At 36.3% G+C, this 20,234-nt stretch overlaps 1 protein-coding gene across 13 annotated transcripts in view; it reads left to right on the forward strand.

Moving 5' to 3' along the window:
• The window catches only part of LOC134532049 (probable ubiquitin carboxyl-terminal hydrolase FAF-X), a 111,206-nt gene that overhangs the window by 66,772 nt on the left and 24,200 nt on the right, over positions 1-20,234 (forward strand). For all 13 annotated transcript variants that reach the window (XM_063368210.1, XM_063368207.1, XM_063368214.1 and 10 more), the window contains exons 24-31: positions 5,429-5,684; positions 6,705-6,854; positions 8,815-9,022; positions 9,678-9,901; positions 11,708-11,877; positions 13,767-13,940; positions 14,498-14,793; positions 16,201-16,351. In XM_063368210.1, the coding sequence (XP_063224280.1) occupies positions 5,429-5,684; positions 6,705-6,854; positions 8,815-9,022; positions 9,678-9,901; positions 11,708-11,877; positions 13,767-13,940; positions 14,498-14,793; positions 16,201-16,351 (1,629 nt within the window). The remainder of the gene's footprint in view (positions 1-5,428; positions 5,685-6,704; positions 6,855-8,814; positions 9,023-9,677; positions 9,902-11,707; positions 11,878-13,766; positions 13,941-14,497; positions 14,794-16,200; positions 16,352-20,234) is intronic.

Below are 20,234 nucleotides of genomic sequence, written 5' to 3' on the forward strand. Positions count from 1 at the left end.
TTGCATGATGGCCTACTGGATTATGTTCAACTGGAGATCAAATTATTTTTAAACCGTGAGAATGGGTGGGTTTTTCCAAAAGTGAACATTTTTTTTATAACTTACCTATTGTTCTTAGAACAACACATAACCTAACATACTTAAATGATATTGCAAAGTACCATCAGGTAAAAAATGAAACCTTATTTAAATTAACTGTAGGCTATTTTGGACTGTAATTATCAACAAAGAACTTTTTTTTTGCTGTGAAGGTACAAACCATTTTTAAATTATAGCTGTGATTAAGTTTGTGATGCAGGCTGCCTGTGAATATACACTTGATAAAGGAATAATATATAACTTTTAATTAGGTTATGTTAATTCAGCTGTTACACTCATGAAGTAGGCACTAACCAGTAAGGATGTAGTATGTTGATAAGATTGCAGATATTTGATAGGGTTTTGGTTACTCTGTATCAACTCAAAATGTACTTTCTGTATGTAAGCTGTAATTTTTAGAAAAAGTATTCATTTTTAACATCTGTGTTTGTTCCCAGCTCAAGGTGTCATGCCGCCTTCAAAATTTAGAAAAACGGTATTCAGAGCTGAATGGAGCCAGGACCCAATGTATGCGTGGGTGAAGGGTATTGAAAGAAATCCCTATTCTGCATGGTGTGATGTGTGCAAGCAAAAGTTTGAGCTTAGCAACATGGGGAAACAAGCTCTCACAAGTCATGCGTCTGGGGCTAAGCATAGAAAAAGATTACAGGCAGCCAGTAAATTGGTCCCAATTACAATTTTTTGCAAGACAGGGCTATCAAAAACAACTTCGCAAGTAAAGTCAACAGATGTACCTGAAGTATCATCAGAATCTATTCAGAATTCATCAGTTTCTGAGGGTTTAAAGTTATCACCATCATCTAATGTACCGAAGTTGTTAGAAAATGCAGTTGCTGGCTCAGCATGCTCATGTATTTGCACATGCACATTTGTAGAAAAGAAATCAAAGTTATTGAAAACATATTTGTTGAATGATGATGTGACAAGAGCAGAGGTCATGTGGTGTTTGTTTTGTGTAACATCACATAACTCGTTACGGAATGCTGAAAGTAGTGTTTCAATCCAGCGCAAGATGTACCCTGACAGCAATATTGCAGCAAAAATGAAATTGAGCAAAGCAAAAGTATCTTACACTATTGTTCATGGCTTGGCGCCACAACTCGAGCGAGATCTAAAAGCTGCTATATCAAATTGTTCACATATTGTCATCGGTTTTGATGAAAGTTTAAATAAGGTTGTGCAAAAACAGCAGATGGATTTAACGGTGCGGTATTGGGACGATGTCAAGAATGTGACTTGTACTCGCTACTTAACCTCTGTTTTCTTGGGTCATTCAACTGCAGCAGATTTACTTTATGCATTCAAAAGTGCGTTAACTTCTGCTCTTTTACACAAGATACTTCAAGTGTCTATGGATGGTCCGAATGTGAACTTACGCTTTTTAAAAGATCTAAGAGAAGATTTAAAAGAAGGCCGTCCACATGAAGGTGTAATTTTGGATATTGGCACTTGTGGTCTGCATTCATTGCACTGTGCTTTCAAGACAGCAATGAAAGGAACAGAATGGGAAATTATTCCATTTTTACGTGCAATTCACAATCTTTTTTACAATATCCCTAGTCGTCGTGCAGATTTTATCCGCATAACAGGATCAGATTTGTTTCCTTTGAAATTTTGTGCAGTTCGTTGGTTAGATAATGTGTGTGTAGCAAACAGAGCCTTGAAATTACTGCCCTATTTGCTCAAATACATTCAGTCACTTTGTTCAAAGTCTGAACCAAAGTGTGCAAGCTTTATGGTAGTTAAGAATGCTCTTCGTGATAAATTGCTTGGTCCTAAACTTGCATTTTTTTCATCTGTGGCATCTGAAATTGAACCTTTTCTGAAAGAATTTCAGACCGATAAACCAATGGCTCCTTTTCTTTATTCAGATTTTTGTGCTGTTGTTAAAAATCTTATGATAAGGTTTGTCAAACCTGAAGTAATTGAATCAAAACCCTTGTCTGCCATTGATTTATCAGGAACAAATCTTATGTCTCACAAAAATGTTGACCTGGGTTTTGGAACAAAAGCAGAATTGCGTTCTGAAAAAACTTAACACAGAAAGACATTGAGTTATTCAAGCATGAATGTTCTAAGTGCCTACAAGAACTTGTGAAGAAGATTTTGAATCGCTCTCCACTTACTCTCAGTTTGACTAGGAGCATTTCATTCATTGACCCTTCAGTAGTTTGTATTCCAAATTTGGCAAATAAGAGACTGGCAGCTGCACTAGAACATTTTGTATGCAATAACTGGATTTCTGGAGTGCAAGCTGATAAAATTTGTAGAGAATTCAAGCAAGTGTGTGCTGTAAAGTTAGTGCAAGAAAATGTGAAGATATACACACGCAGTAAATTTCGCCTTGATCAGTTTTGGTTTGATCAGTTGAAAATTTGTTCATTTGAGGAAACAAAAAATTTGGCATCTTTCCTGAAGAGGATTTTCTGTGAACAAGGAATGTCTGGTGGAAAATCAACAAGAAATATCTCTCGTAGCTCAAAGGAGAATTCATGATAGTGTCTCTGCAGCTGGGGGAATTGATGATTTCCCTGTAACAAAGCAGCTTATACATGCAGCTCGTAATGCACACTCCAACTTTAAAGACTATTTGCAAAAGCAGAGGGAGCTTTCTCAAGAAAAAGCAGAAACTAACATCTTGAAACGTAAAATTGCTGCTGAACTTGCAGAGCTTCAGGCAAGAAAAAAGAAAATTTTAGAAGATGCCCAAAATGAAAGTGCAATTCTTGATTCTCGAATAGAAGCTCTTAAAACGTAGTGCAGTGATAATAGACCCCATTTTGTAGTGTTTAGGCCTACTAAATTCAATCATTATTTTCACAAAAAGACCTAAGTTTTTAATATTTATGCTATAATTTTATATTTCTTTTAAGATCCATGTCATATATGTTTATATTCATTTATATGTACGTACAGCTACAATTTACTATATAGAAGTTTTTTTTAAGATTAATGATGCAATTTTGTTAATTTGAAGACTCTGTGTTTGGAGACTGGAAACTGTTTTTGAGACAGGATTTGAAGGTTAATTGTGTATCATATTCTTATAAGCAGAACACATCTTGACATTTGGATAGTTTTATTGTGACTGAATGTAGCACTTCAATAAAGAGGTGAGTCTAAACTTTTTGAGCAATGAAAATTTAAATTTAATTAGAATACATATGTCTGTGTGTCTGTCTTAACATTGTGTATCGTAAGTCTGTGTGCATGGTTCATAAAATACTTGAGAACCAAAATCAAGTAATACTACTGTATTTAAGTTGGCGAGTTAATTGTTTTCACATGTGGTATTTATTATTATTTTTAAGTATGTCTGGAAAATTTTCAATTAGTCTGGAAAACCTGGAAATGTCAGGGAATTTTAAAAATGCTTGGCACTAGACACCCTGTATCTTTTCCGTATAAAATGATGTATTTTAAAGTAGAAATTTAATATTTATTTAGACATTACCACTTACTTATTGAATTAATGGAAATACGAAATTGTCTGACGTGTAAAGTTTCTTTTAAAGACGTTTTTAAACGTTATTTCCTTTATCTGATTGTCTGTGTCGCCACGGTGTACCGCATATAAACATGTTGCCAGCGCTAATTGGCATCATTTATGTTTGGTTATGTCGCTTCCCGTATAGAGCGCGCGCCCTTAGTCGAATATTGATATCTCGCCGATTGCATGCAACGCGCGCTCTGTCAAGTGCTGAGTTAACTACATTGGATAGCCTGCACTCTTTAGTTCACGTGACAGATTCAAGTCGCTTGCGTTCGTGTCACAGATTTTGTTTTTCGATTTAAAGTTGAAGAAAGATTTTTGTTTATTGAATTATTAATATAAATTGTTTGGCGTGCTCTTGTATACCCCACCTTTTTTTAAAAATAAATTTACTTTTCATGAATGGTTTTTTTATGAATAACTATACCTAACAAAAAAGTTATTTTTTTTTCCGCAAAATCGTCACACCCCTACTTTTAAAACTTGATTTTAAAATAAAATGTGCGACAATTATGCGAGAAAACACGCTACATATTAGACTTTTTTACGAATAATTGGGTTTTTTGATGAATAGTGTATGTAATTGAGTCTTTTTTTATTTTTTTATTTTATTTTAAAAACTGTTGTCAGGAGATAAGTGTGTGATCATAGCTTAAGTAATTTTTTTCTGAGGTGTTGATACTTTCAGCTTTAAATGTCAGCATATTTGAACTTAAATGTTTCTTGGTAGCTGTCCATACAAATGTGTAAGTAAACAGCAAATATTTTGCACCTACAACCAAATGTTGACCGCATTCACCGGTGGTGTACATGGAGTGGGGTGAATATTGGTAAGTCACTAGGCTAGCACCCGAAAGGACCTAGTTTCATATCCAGTTCTGTCATTCTGATTTCAGTTATCCATGGTTTCCCACATAATCGACAAATTGCTTTATGCTGGGGGTATTCTCTGGTTATGTCCAATCGTCATGTAGGTTTTGTCACCTTCACATAATGACTCACTTGTGACGAGATGTCAATTCAAGTTTAAAATAAAGATTTGCAACATATACATACATATATATATTCACATACTCTTTATACAATTATTCTTACATTGTAGACAAAAAATAATCATTCTGATTTCACTGGCCATCACCAATGTCGTAAGATGCCGTGTTAAGTGTACAAAATTATTTTTTCTACACTTCTGTACTCATTTGTTGGTCATTGTATTTTGCATGTGTTGACAGTTTTTGGTTACTTATTGGTCACTTATTTTACCTGAAATCCATTTTTGGTGACTTTTCGTGTTATAAAAGTAATATTTTATTTTTTAACATTCTCCCAACCACAACTGTGTATAGGAATGCTCTAATAATAAAAAAAATAGTGCGTGGAGTCCCTCCGTGCGGAAGAAGTGAAACTTTACTGTTTACTTCGCTGCATAGAAGGAATGCCATGCACATGTGCTTGGGATCTACCGACTCACTCTCTTTCTCCTACTTTATACCTTTGTGTATCTTTCTTTCTCTCTCCCTCTTGCGTTGGAATATTGCACGCTACTCGTTGCTAACGCTCTCACTGGCCTGCAACAGGTATACTACGCGCATGCGTTCGAGTGCCATGCATTCACTCTCGCTCTGTCTCTTTCTATTCCCCCTCCCCAGGAGCGTTGAACGTTTAATGCAACAGTGCTTTTTCCATGGTAGCGTTAAACGTTTAACGCAACCTTGTTGGAAGTCGCATTAGAAGTTTCACTTCAAAAGATGAGGGAATGACAAGATACCATGTTGTGTAAGATCTGAGCTTGATTGCGGCAAGGTTTTAAGACCTGGATCGATGGTCACGTGGCAGGTCGGTGCGGATAACGGCAGCGGAGCAGTTCCTGCTGATCTCAACGTGGTGCAGCGCGTCGCAGCAGCCGCTGCAGTTCTGCATCACGCTGCTGTTCACCGTGCTGAACAGCACGGTGGTGGAGAATGCTCGGAACTCGCACGAGTACTTCCAGTTGCTGTGCCGCCTCATCAACTACGCGGCGGCCGCGTCCTGCCCGCTCCCCACCGCCGAGACGCTGCTCAACAACGAGGTCGTCTGGCTCAAGAAAGTCAGGGTGAGCGCCGCTCTTCCCTTCTTCCCTCTCTCGGTTCCTTAACCCTTTGAGGCACACAGAAATATACTTAAAATAAATTAGAATCTATTGTGTAACTTTTAGCAGACATGGCGGAAGGAAAAATTAAAGAAGCCAATGTTGCTTGTTCTTGTTAAGATCGCCAGATAGCAGCACAAGGCTTACTCACGCGAGGTATTTCGGCAATACCAAAGAGACACTGCGAACAGTAACAGTTTTTAAAAGTGGTATCATAAAATTACCACTATAAAACAAAGGGTTAAGCTTCCTTTTCGCACATTGTTTTTGGTATTTCTATTGTGGAAAAATCTCTACACAGACAATATATATATTTTGATTTTTTTGTTCCTTTACAAACAATAGTATGTAAATATTTTACTCGTAAGGTATTTTTTCTTTGCGTAATAATAATTCTTAGTATCAGCATTGTTATGTTAGGAATTTGTTAGCATGGAAAAAAAAAACATGATGGACTGAAAAGTTTTCATTTGGAACAGAGGGTCTTGCTACAGCATTTGACCCTAGCGGAAGCATTTTATCTTGAAATAGCTTCACTACTGCAGTATATTAAATTTAACTACTAAGAAGCTGTCTGTGAAATGACAGAAATTATGATTAAACATTGTGTGCTACTGAAAGATAAATTTATTTTGTGTATGTGCAAGAATATATGTGTGGAAATGAACTTGGAGTCACAATACCTGAAATATTTTAACTGATGTCGATCAGAACCGTTGTGATTGTTCACCATGAACTGCATTGGAACTGGAAACCAGTTAAGTGAACTGTACTTGGCACAAATACATAACTTTACTGGTTTCATGTATTATTTGAATTATCAAGATCAATACAGACCACGTTGAATATCAGCTGTTATCAAAACTAAAATCAAGCCCTCTTTTTTTTCTTCTTTTTTTTACAATGACATTAGCTTGTTCCAATCTGTGAAGGGCTGTTTGCAAAATGACTGGATGTGTCGTGATTGTGGCGAATGCTTCCCAGGAGAACGTGAAGGAGACGGGAGACAGCCTGGTGGATGAAGCAGTCCTGGAAGGCCATCTCGGCATTGCCAAGGAGCTTCTGGCGTTCATGATCTCGGAGAAGAAGTACGACCTGGGTTCCAACGAGAGGAAGGGCATCAACCTAGTCAGGGTCAGTGCCCCATTCTTCCTTTTCCTTCAGACATTATCCTTCATCAGGATATATGCTAGTCACAGAAGTCTCAAGTCTCAAAAGGTAATGAAATTGAAGCCCCGAAATACAATAATGGTGCTAGAAGTTGTGAAACTTTATTATCAAGCAGACTTTTCCTGATTTGCATTTTGTTTTTAAGACCTTACTTCAGTTTATAGTTGCGTTTGTTAATACTGTACTTTGAAAAACTTAAGATAGAAACTAAATAATTTTTTTTTTCTTTGTACGTAGCATTAATGAAATGAATTGTACATTTCAATAGCCATAATGAGGTAATTGAGGTGAATTTTGCTGCATTTCGGTGTTATGTAGTGTTGTTTACTTCCACTTTGGTGTTTGTCAGTGTATTAACTTAATTATTTAGGTTATATTGCCAATCACCATATAATTTTGCCTTTACCTATGATATAAACTTAATTAATTTTGTCTGGTGTATGTTGTGTGCTGACGAGTTGTCAAGCCCATGTTGTGTATGGATTAGTTAGAAAATGGTGCGTATGAATTAAACTAGGTAGTGTTTTGTTTTATGAGAGCCAGTTGTGGAACATGGTGTGAGTGGGTTGCAATGTTAAGAACATTGTATGTCTTCAGCACGCTATTCTGGCTGTGGATGCGGGACTGGTGTGGCAACTCCTTCGTTGACAGTCCTGTGGTTACAGTTTACTACAGTGAAACCTCATTGATAAAAACCCTTTTTGTTCTTTATTTCAACGAATTTCTTCCGGAGGACCATAAATATATTAAAAGTCTGATTTAGTGAATACAAATATGACAACGAAACGATAGCCAAATACAAAACAAACGACCCGACTGTATGCGGCCCGCCATCTTGCCGAACTGTTTATACGACACGCAAAAGGGGCACAAGTAACACTTCACACAACAAGGACATAAGTCACAAAGTCCGAACACTTTTAATACAAGACTCTCACTAACACAGAGTTTTCACAGTCCGTAGAAATTATTTAGGTGTAATAATTATTTGTTTAATACAAAATATGGTTAGTATGTGCTGCAAAGTTTTGTTCTAAAGGTAAACAGTTACATGTAGTAAAAGATGGTTAGTACAAATAACCCCAAAGTAATGTAAAGAAACAACTTAAAGATTCACCTAAAATAATATCGATGTCATTGTTTTGGTTCATTGTAGGTTGGGGAATAAAGTTGGGCAACGTTGTTCTACCGAATTGATGGTCATGTGTCTTTTTGTAAGTAATAATCTACACCTTTACTTTATTGTTCTGTCGTGATACAGGAGAAGCTATTCTAAATATGTAATTTTTAACCCATAAAAAAAATCTACATTCGGTGTGTTATAAAATTGTGTACTAGTTGTAACTTTATTTGAATTTGATCTTGAAATCATAGAAAAATCGTGATCAAATTTGGTAAGAGTATGGTTGATACAAACCTTGTTATTGCAAAGTGACAAAATTGTGGTCCCATCAAGTTTGTATATCGTAGGTATGACTACAAGGAAAGGGTGTTACTGTTGATAAATATATGTGGACTGTATCGAGTAGTTTTTAACCGAGGATTGCAACATAAATTACACGCTAGCATCAGCCCGCACCATTGCGACCTACCGCCATCATGCCGATCCAAACGAAGACTGTCTTTTTTTTTCTCACTGCAGGGATGCCACTCTCACGGTTTATGGACGCCAACACTTGCAGTGTTCCAACATGGTGCCAACTGTAGAAAGCTGGGGCGCGGGTGATTTAAACTGTGTCTTATCACTTTGCCCGGTACAAGTGCCACAAAGTCAACTCACAACACAGTTCTGTGTACAAGAGTTCATGCTAAGTAACAAACAAAGGGACTGCGTGGTCCTCTGGTCACGATGAACGTCGTCCCGTGTGAACCGAGCCCTGTAGCGGCTAGCAGCCCACCTGTAACGCCTGGTTCCTTGTGCCAGGAGCTGGTGGACGACTTCATCTTCCCGGCGTCGCGCCTGATGCTGCACCTGCAGCGGACCGGGGAGCTGAGCGCGGACCAGGCCATCCCCGTGTGCGTCGCCCCCAACATCATCAGCGCTGCCTTCGACCTGCTGGTGGCGCTGTGCCTGGGCTGCGTGCCCAACATGAAGCTGCTGGTGCACCGCCTGTCCGACATGTTCTATTCAGGTAACCTTCCCCCGCCGAAATGTTCCGAGGGTGAACACGGCGGCTGGCCGGCGTGATTATCGCGAGCCATGATAGTGACCATTATCAGTAAGACGCCAGTATCGGCCCAGCTCTAGTTAAAACAGTATTGACATCACAACATGACTTGTATGCTGTCATTACATACATGTTTATTGGCTAGTATAAAAAAACAAAAATATTGTGATTTATTAATTTATTTATTTATCAATTTATTACATGCCTACCGACAGCATAAGGCCATGGGTGGTAGGCACGATAAACATAAAAAAAATACATAGACAAAACAAATGCATGAAACGAAATGAATAACATTGAGGACAATACTATAATAATAATGCATACACAAGACAACACAGCAACCAACTAACAGATAAACAAGAACAAGTTTAATAATGTATAACAACAGTAATGATGATCAAGTACCTGATTATATATAAAAAAAATTAAATATGGTAGCATCATTAACGTTAAACATATTGAATTTAAATTAAGATAAGAAAAATTGTTTTATATTTGAATTGTTAGTGGAACATAAATAGTTTGATGTGCTCTACGAGTTCCCCCTGCAGCTGCGGGTGCGGGAACTGGAAGGCAGGGAGGTGGGTCCAGGAGGAGGGTTGTGTGTTGACGGCAGACAGGGATGAGCCCTTGGAGGAGTGGGACTACCTGCCGCCGGTGGGGCCGCGCCCGCCCAAGGGCTTCGTGGGGCTGAAGAACGCGGGCGCCACCTGCTACATGAACTCGGTGCTGCAGCAGCTGTACATGGTGGAGAGCATCCGCGTGGGGCTGCTGGCAGCGGAGGGAGCCACCACGGACCTGGAGGAGGACTTCAGCGGGGAGGAGCGGCCCGAAGGGGAGGTGCGTTACACGATGTTCAGCCATAGGTAGCGTTTATACTGGCTGTTCGTAGCACTTATATAGCTTTAATTTTAATAGACTAGAAAATTCTTACGTGGTTCTATTATTCATTATTCGATTATTCCATATTTTCAAAACAGTTTTGAAAATTTTCTACGTACACAATTATTCACGATGGTATAGCTGTCCATATAATATAAAATTGCCCTTTTATAACATGTAATATAAAAGTTTAACTATCACATTTGTAAAGTGCCTGCATCAATTAACACTGGAAAAAAAAAATTGCAACTGAGATGTAAAAATATCATTGCAAAAAGCAGTCAATGTTGTTCAAGTAACAAACATGTGTCAAAAATCTCTTTCACAGAGCCGAATATCAAAAATAATTTCCACAGAGTTCTTAAATGAAATGTAACTTTACCAAACACATATGTCACTAACAAAAATTAAAAGACAGCATTAAGCATGTTTCAAACATCTTTTCAGTCATGCTGGTTCTTCGATCTGTGACAATTAAATTATATTTGCTTTAAATCCGTTCAGCATCAACACAGGTTATAATAACCTTAATTTTATTGTGAATAGCAGCAAGAAAATTTCCAAAGTTTTGCGTTTTGGTATTAACACCACTTCAGCAGCTAAATCAGAAGTTTCCAACGAAAACAAGAATGTCGTGACTGACCTAACCTAACCTAACCCTTCAGATTTTTTTAAATTTCAATTTTTGAGTGAGATCCGAAGTTGCACGAACGTGGTAGGGAACCGAAACTACGTGAGTTGTAGGCTTCTTGTGGCGTTCAGACTTTGACAGCTGCATATTGTTATGTACAGTATTACCCTTAACTTATGCCACAGGTGGGACGGAGGATAACCATGTTATTGGAATTAATGTAAGTCAGGCTTCAATTTTCCACATGAATACATACATAAAAATTTTGTTTTATTGGGACGGAAAACTAAAGAAAACATTAATTTAGAATTACAACCGATGTTATTTTGACGTAGAAGGCTTCATAAATTCTAATAGTCTTCTGACGAATAAAAGCTTTTTTTCTCTTCTCACACAGAATTTCCTCGTAGCATGCTGGTAATTTTTTTTATTCCTTGTTCTGTAGCAGAAGTGCGCTCTTCGGTTGGAGTCAGGTTTTCTTTAACCCTTTTCAATTGAACTGAGGCCTTCTGTCAAGTTTCCAACAATCATTTGATCTTCAAATTGAACTGGGTCTAAAGAATCAGGTTCTTCAATGCAGAAGAATCAGTTCTACTTCGTTTGGAAGGCGTATTAGTTGTGTGTGTATATATACACACACACATCTTAATATATATAAATCCAGTGTCCTGATGTTTGTTTCCAGTGAACTCTTCACCAAGTCAACTGATTTCGATGAAAATTGGCATGGCATTTATGTGTAATTTTTTCCAACTTAAGAGATAGGATTGTTTTTATTTCGATTAATGTTCTTAATAATTTATAATTAATAATAAACTGATTATCAATGTTGGTTGGTGTTATTAATCGTAAGTTTCATAAGTCTCAAACAGATGGCGCCTTATATCAGTTTTTTACAGATAACTGTTGTATTGTCTGACATAGCCACAAAAGTCACACTGACAGACCCCTAATTGGAAATAATTATTATGTTTTTAACATTTTAATGGACTTGCAGCAGAGATTTAAAATCACATAATCACTAATCATAACTGTGTTTGTGCATTAAAAGTGTGTCTCGAATCATCACTTTGTAAGTGTTTTAATTTGTTGTTCTTAATGAATATGCTGTCACTGGTTCCATTTGTTGGCAGGGTAACCTGGACGGGTTGGATCAAGACTGCAGCGAAGAGAAGAGTGGAGCGGAGGAATCTCGCAAGGAGTACAACATTGGCATCTTGAAGCAGGTGCAAGCAATATTCGGCCACCTGGCGTACAGCAAGTTGCAGTACTACGTCCCGCGGGGCCTCTGGAAACATTTCAAGTAAGATTCTGCCCGTGAGTCTTATTCTGTTAGCAAGGCAGTTTGTGTTCAGCTTGGTGGAGGTTGCAGATGCATTGTCAGTGTCTGTGAAATTCATTTGTACGTTTTTAGTTGTGAGTGTGGGCCAGCAATGTGATGCCAATTAATGGCTGGCAGTTTTCGGGTGAAGGGGAAGGCTATTCATAGCTCATTTTAAGACAAGGATGGTAAAGCAAAATTTTGAGTATAGCACTTACAAAGGAGTTTAACTTTTGTGCCCATTGTATTGGTTAACATCATCAAAATTATGGTGACTATATTTTAAATTACTGCAAATAGTATGTTGTAACAAAAAAAGATAATTATAATATGAGAGTATTTAAAAGCAACCAACATCTCTAACAACTTTAATATTTATTATCTACATTATTTTAATGACATGGCATGAGAATATGTGTCATACACTGTATTGGGTATTCATAACTAATGCCTTTTTAATCATTTCTGTATCAAATAATGACATATTTTACTAAAACCAGTTGTACAAGTTCACACATTCTAAGTTTTAAACTCCAGGTTTGTACCAGTGAGGTTTAAATTGTTTCCTAAGATCGAATGTTAACTACTAAATTTTATTGAGACTGACAATGAGGCTCAGCTCTAGTACTTAAAATGTGACTTGAAATTTTGAGAATTTTTGCACCCTTTGTTAAAATATTTACTTTTTTATAGTTAGATAAATTATACAACCGTTTGTTAAGTAATAAGAATGTTATTCAATAATTTTTTGTACTAATTTTTATAATTATATATTATTGAAATAAAAATCAGTATTTGGAACAGGGCTGCTACTGGTTTATAACTTTAATCCTGGACTCAACACTAAGAAATCCTGAAAAGTAGATACCTGTAAAAATCCTATAAATTTAAACTTAAATCCTTGCGATATATGCCAGCAAGCTTACCAAAATTGTACTCACTTTTGTTAATGTCAAACTGGTTAATTAAAAACAGCCCAATTTAAGTAGAAAAAAAATTTTATGATTAAAATTTGTAAAATCAATTCTTGGAAGCAATACAAAAATTTAGAAATTGTTGTGGTCAAGATGATGGTTGTGTACTACTATTTTAGATTTCTTGCTTTCTTCCTCATCTGAGGAATTACCTTGAATTTACCATTTTGTTTCCTAACAAATACTTGCATGAAAGGATTTACCCATTTGATTGCCTGAAAATCTTAAGAACAGATATAATACGTGAAATCGGTGGGCCTGGTTTAAAACATTTCATTATCAGCATCACTTCTGATTATTCCACAACCGTGCCTCTATAAAAAAGTAAGGTTGGGCTAGTCTAATCCTCAAACCTTCGAATACATACTATCAAGTCTGTAGTATTTAAAAGATTTGAGATTCTAGAAAAAAAAGGTTTGAAAAAAAGTATTGGCTAAAATGTATTAAATTAAAAAATTCAACAATGGCTACTATGAAGTTTATTAGTTTTAATTGTGTTTGTTCTTCGTAACTATTCTGTTACCAAGATATTTTACTTGTAAAATGTTATTAAAATTAAATTACAATATGTATTGATCCGTAAAACCTAGTTCGTTAAACTAACATTTAAAGGGATGAATGTTTTAACACAATGAGTAGTATATTTTATTTCTTTTATACTATTATGTTTTTGACCCTTGAGATCTAGGTTCAGAATTGAGGGGTAAATTTTAGGTACTTTTTGAGTCAAATTTGAGATTTAGAATCGCGAAGATTGGAATTCACCCATCAATGAAAAATATTTTAATAAAGTTTTCGGAATATTGCTTAGCAGTTTGCATGTCATGGTGGTGGTAGTTTTTCTTGTGAAGCTGCGCTCGGAGGCTGATTGTGTGCAGTGTTTGTTTGTGCGTGCAGGCTGCAGGGGGAACCGGTGAACCTCCGTGAGCAGCAGGATGCCGTGGAGTTCTTCATGAGCCTGGTGGAGAGCATAGACGAGGCCCTGAAGGCGCTCGGGCAGGAGCAGATCATGAGCAAGATCCTCGGCGGCTCCTACTCCGACCAGAAGATCTGCAAGGGTTGCCCGCACAGGTGCGTTCATGGTCGTTACAACCCATTATCTCAAGTCACGAAAGTCACGAAAATGTTTATAAAATGGACTTGTTACCAAAGTCATGAAAAAACCGGTAATGTTGCTGGGAGCAAATTAAACTTTAAATTCTAGCAACCGAATTTTTTTTTCAATTTATAGTCACTGTAAATATAAATACTGTCCTTAATAAAATTGTTTCATAATTTAAGTATTTTAACAAACATTCTCATATAATTATTGTAGCTGACTTATCTTATCCAACCTTTCACTTCAGTATTATTTATCTTAATTTTCCAGAAGTTGTTACATGATGTGAAAAAATTTTTTTTTTGGTAGGATTGTAATGAAGTCTTAATATTGAGTTTCAAAGTGTGATTGTTTGGTGAGCACAGTCTTGCCTTGAACACAGTGTGTGTAATGTTTATGATCTGCGACTGTGGCACTGTGTGTGTAATTTTTTTTTTGGTAGGATTGTAATTAAGTCTCAATATTGAGTTTCAAAGTGTGATTGTTGCCTTGAGCACGGCGTGTGTGGTGTTTGTGATCTGCGTCGCAGGTACTCCAAGGAGGAGCCGTTCAGCGTGATCAGCGTGGACATCCGCAACCAGAGCAACCTGCTGGACTCCTTGGAGCAGTACGTGAAGGGCGAGCTGCTGGAAGGGGCGGACGCCTACCACTGCGAGAAGTGCAACAAGAAAGTAGTGACAGTGAAGCGGTTGTGCGTCAAAAAGTTACCTCCCATACTCGCCATACAGCTCAAGAGGTTCGAGTATGACTTTGAAAGAGTGTGTGCCATGAAGTTCAATGACTATTTTGAGTTTCCTCGGGACTTGGACATGGATCCGTACACAGGTAGAGTGCGCCAAACCCGTGTTCGGCTACCTTTTTTTTTTTATGCTGCTGATCAGAAAAAAGTGGATGTGTGTGTTTGTTAGTTTATATTTTTAAAAAAAATCGGGATGAAGAAATCCGTAGTCTGTTAGGGTTTCGAAGGGTTTTAGTGTTGTATGGTATTTCAAAGGTAAGTGTTGTGACAAATAATTCTTCATTAAATAGCCTTGTTTTAGGTTAAATATAATGCCAGTTTACTAAACATGATTATTTTTATTTCTCACACTGGTGACTTAATTATCATATAATACTGCTGCAGTTGACAGATTGCTGGAATCAAACTCTTTGTTTAAGTTGTTTATTGTCGGTCAGCGTTTTTAAGTGGGCTTCATATTTCCAGGATTTTTAGGGAGTAGAGCTGGGCAGGATAGTGAATATTAGATTTAAAATATTTTGCATGGGAAAAAAATTCTAGAGAAGGTTATGATTGGATTAGGAATTATTTGAGTTCATAAATTCCAAAAGTTTCCCTTTTTACTGTGCAAGCCCAAATCTAATGATCATTTATAGATAATAGAAATGGGTCGGTCCGGTTTCTCGGTTTTGTCGGTTCTAAGCAAATTAACCAGCACCGAGAACTGTAAATATAAAGTAGGTACCGGTACTGGTACCACAGAAAGCATAACTGTGAAAATGCATTAGACACTTGGTAAAACGCAGCACTTTATCGCCGGCGGCCAACATGCTTTTCAACTTCACTTTAGATTTAAGACTTTCCACTGCATCTTCAATTAGGCTGTCGCTTGATTTGTCAGCTCCTGTCAACCGGCTTTGGACACATATTTGAATTTGTTTCAATTGATTAATTGTACATATTAGTGATGGGTCTCAAAGGTCAAAATAAAATAATATACAGGAAGTTAAAAATATTAACCATGGTATTGAAACATTCAACCCTTTAAATGTTTGTTTCACAAAGTTTCTAAAATCAATACACATCGTAATTTTATTTATATATTACGTGTGAAAAGTACAATATATTGGGGATATTTAACAGGATAGGCACGAAGAAAATAAAATTGAGTTAGTAAACTTCAGAGGTTATCTGGTAAATTTTTTGGTTACTTTTTTGTTTTTCCTCTAATACTTTTCTTCGAATCTTTTTCCTCAAATATTGAATCCCTCGAACATTAAGGATTTGTCGGTATCTGAGGATTTGATGGGCTCATACGTAGTACATACATTTTCTTGCAGAGCAAAGTAAGTTTCATTAATTAAAAATGGAAATTTTGAAATTTGGAGCTATACTTCAAAATATATTTAACCCGGAGCAATAGTCTGGAGTTAAAAAACGCATGTGTAGCAAATATGTTAGTTATTTTGATGGATGATGTGTGCGAGCCCTGAGGACAACGTGGAGGAATACAGTTTCAGGCTTGGCGAAGCTAGAAGGAGAAATGATTGACTGTGATTACGACGAGACGTCGAAGGACTCGTGCACCAGGTATCAGCTCTCCGGAATCGTGGTACATAGCGGACAGGCCAGCGGCGGCCATTACTTTTCGTACATCCTCCACAGGTCAGTGGCCGCTTGGAAGTGACGGTTGCACGAAAGCATTGTTCATGCCGTGTTGAAGTTAAGCTTTATAAATCTGTTTACCAATTTCTTAGGTGGTGTGTATTGTTTAGGCATGTGTGAAAATAGATTTCTTTTTAGTTAGAATACAATTACAGTAGAATCCCTTTTTTTACACTATTGAACAGGGTGTCTGGAAATGTTGTAAAATGCGGAAAAGCGTATAATTAAGGAAAATATGAAAATTCCTTTTTTTGCTCAGAGAACTTTCATATTATATGACCTAAACATATTGTAGTCTGATTTACACATAATTATTTATTATGAGTGTCTGAAGCCTATCTAAAAAGGAAAAATTGTACACTTGAGTCCCATATTTACATTCTGTAGTGTGTATAGGTAATCATACAGTCTATGTACATACTTTCATACTTAAACTAGCAATTCATGATAACATGACATCAACAGGTTAATATTACCAAAAATACCACAAAACATAAAGAAAGAGTACTAAAGCAAAAGTTATATTAAAAAAAAATACAGCAAGGTTTCTCAAAAAATAATGAATGGGTACATTCGAGGCCCATGCACCCAAAAACCATTCCTTCAAATGTACTTAAAGTTCCTCATATTTTGATGCACAAATGTATTTTCTCTTCTTAGGAAAACCACCACACTGAGCTGCATTTTCTTCAATCATTTCGCGATTTTTCACAATTGTGTTCATGGTTGAAATCTGTCCTGCCTATCCTCTTAGCGAGTGAAACACAAGTACCCTTGTGCCCGTCCACACACTTTAAAAAGTTGAGTTTTTCATCAGTCAGAAATGTTTTCCATTTAGTTTTTTACACGCTGCCATCTTGTTAAAATTTGTGCAGGTAAAAAAACAGTCAATTACTCACAGAAAAAAAACAATGTTTTCATTCTAATTCACAATATTATTTGTTATTCTTAACAGACGTTGACAAAGATTTCATTCCGGAAATGTATACAGTACGTAATCCTGAATGTATAAGTTAGTGATGAACAGTAGGAATTCCTATAAACTGTAGTGCCAGCATAGCATGCTAACATTTTCTTTATTAGGCCAGTGTTGGCATCCTGCCAGTACCGTTTTGAATGAAAAAGTACTTTGAAAAATTCACGAGCTTCAGCGCTAGTGTTTCCAACAGCATTTTTGATTTGGTATTTCATGTGATAATGATATCTTCATAGGTAAGATGCCCATGACAAACATGGGAATAGCGAATTTATGTAGGTGTAGCAAAAACAAACAGCGTAAATTGCGGGAAGCAGATTACAGACGTGTTGTAATCAACTGGAATTTATTGCATTGCAGTAAATGAGATTAAAAGGGGCCTGAAATAAACTGGTGCAAATAACGGAAAAAATAAAATGCGCTAATGTAAAATTGGGGTTCTACTGTAGTTTAATAATTACTAATGGTAAATAACTTAATAGATATTTATCTTATGCTCATTAAATAAAAAATATATACATTTCTCTCATTTTAAAAAGCAATAGTTCAGTTATAGTAATACAGTAAACTCTCAATCATCAGGATCTGGTATATCCGGTTTTTGGGTTATCCATGCTTAAATTTGGTTTTGTTAGTTTAGTTATTAGTTTGTTGTTAGTTATATTCTGATGCTAAAAAAAGAAAATGACATCGCTCTGGCACACTTCTTTGCTTGGGCGATATATATTTAGAACCACTCCCATCTCTCTAGCTCAATTAGAAGAAAGCTATGGTGATCTCAAAATATGTCTGTTACGTTTTTTGGCGGATTTTGGGAAACTTTACATAGCCGTAGTTTTAAAACCGTTTTCAAATACAGGAGAATCCCGTTATAGCGAGCACGGTAATAGCGAGACCACGGCTATAACGAGGTCTTTTTGAGGAATTTACGGTGTGATCGCGTGAAGCGCGCCTTGGTTATTTGTCTGCTTTATCTCCACCCCTTTCGCTCGCCACTAGACATCTTGCCGTTGACACCTGTCACATTCTTCAGCCTTGCAGTCGCCACCTAAGTGCGTGGTTTTAAAAATAGAATCCCGTCCTTTCTTTCTTTTATCAAACTTCCGCTTGGCTTCAAGGCCAAGGTATCCTCGACTTGAATAAACCAAGCGTTTGAATATACATATACTTGTACGCATTTCTTATTATTTAGTAAATAGAGAAAATCTATTTTTTCCCGCCATTAAACATAACAAAGCACATTTTTTTTAAAAATATAAATGATCTTAATTAATTTGTTGGGACATTTTCATTAACGAATAACAACATTGTTTATAACTATGTTAAGGCAAATAGTTAGAGCTGTCTGTATACTTGTTGCTAATTGATCGCGGTAATAATACACAAATATTTATAAACTTGTTTGGAATTATTTGTCGTGACATGTTTACAAACACGTCACATTATTTATTTTACTATCTGACAAGTAGTTGGCACCACCGTATTTATTTCCGAATCGCTAGGACAGTTTTCTTGTTTTGTTTCGGTCAGTTGTTGGGGTGTCTGATGGTTTGAGTTTAATCCTAAATTTATTTTCTAAAAAATTTTACAGGTTTCTTTATTTAAAAAAGTATAGATTTCCAGCGACTATTTCGTTTGAGGCGTACGTGTGTTGCCGCACTCCTGCTTTTTTTTGTAAGGAATTAAATTGTCGCGCTACACTAGCGCCGCCTGTTAGCAACATCCCGAACCAACTTGGCCGCCATCAGACAGCCCGCGTCGACAATAGATAGCAGGACAATGCTGCATCGGCCGCGGGCTGAGATGCTATACTTACGTGGCGTGATAGGGTATTTTGGTTATTTTGACACAATCGGTGATTGCATCCATACTTGTGGGGTATCATTTTAAAGAGAATTCACACATCTGCTCACAGAAATTAAAATTTTGTTAATAAAATCTGTTATTTTCCAATTATACAGTTTTAAACACAATTTTTATGCTAGTTTCGGTTAATTTTTTATTTTATGGGGGCCAAAATCCGTCCAATTCGCTTATAGCGAGGACACGGTTGTAGCGAGGATCAAACCCGGAACCGTGACACCTCACTATAACGGGACTCTAGTGTATTTTTGGTATTTTTCTTAATCCCTGAGGACAACCTTCATACCAAATTTCATCAAATTCTGTGGTCAAGTAAATTTTTTATTTCAGTGTGTTTATTTCATACAGAATGATCCATTAGGATTAAATTAGAATACACATTTCATACTTTTGTTGAATACAAAATATAAAATTTAAAGTATAAGAAAAGGGAGGTAATTTTGAATGTGAGTTGTGGTAGTTTTAAAATTTTATTTCAACTATTGCTTAAACATGGTACGTATTTCATATTAATGGTTTTTAAAACATAAACAGAGCTTTAGGGATTTTTTATTTTAGTATTCTCAATCTGCTTATTAGTTATTATGTGTTTGCTTGTTTTTAACTTATCAGATAATTTCTAAGTTTTAGATTTTTCTCTCAATCTGTACTTAGCAGTTTGATGCTAACATAAGGTGATAATAAATCTTTTCATTACACTTAGAATATGCACATACAAATTTGTGATATTTTAAAGTGTAAGTAATTGGAATTGTATCTAATATAATTACCTGTCATTTTAAAATTTGAAATTTTTAAATTTGGCACATGCCTAGTAAACATTTATAGCGGGAATGAAATGGCTAGATAATATTTAATGTACGTGCATGCAATGATCAACAACTGAAAATTATATTTTGCATATGTGAGGTCATGTTTAAATATTTTATTTATTAAAAGTGTGAAATTATTTCATAGTCATTTTGATTGGTTCCTTCTTACTTGCCAGTTGTGATCTTGTTAATAAGAGTTTCAGATTTTTTTTAATGAATTACTTTATTTTCC

Source organism: Bacillus rossius, chromosome 5, assembly GCF_032445375.1.
Source record: "Bacillus rossius redtenbacheri isolate Brsri chromosome 5, Brsri_v3, whole genome shotgun sequence".
NCBI classification, from domain to species: domain Eukaryota; kingdom Metazoa; phylum Arthropoda; class Insecta; order Phasmatodea; family Bacillidae; genus Bacillus; species Bacillus rossius.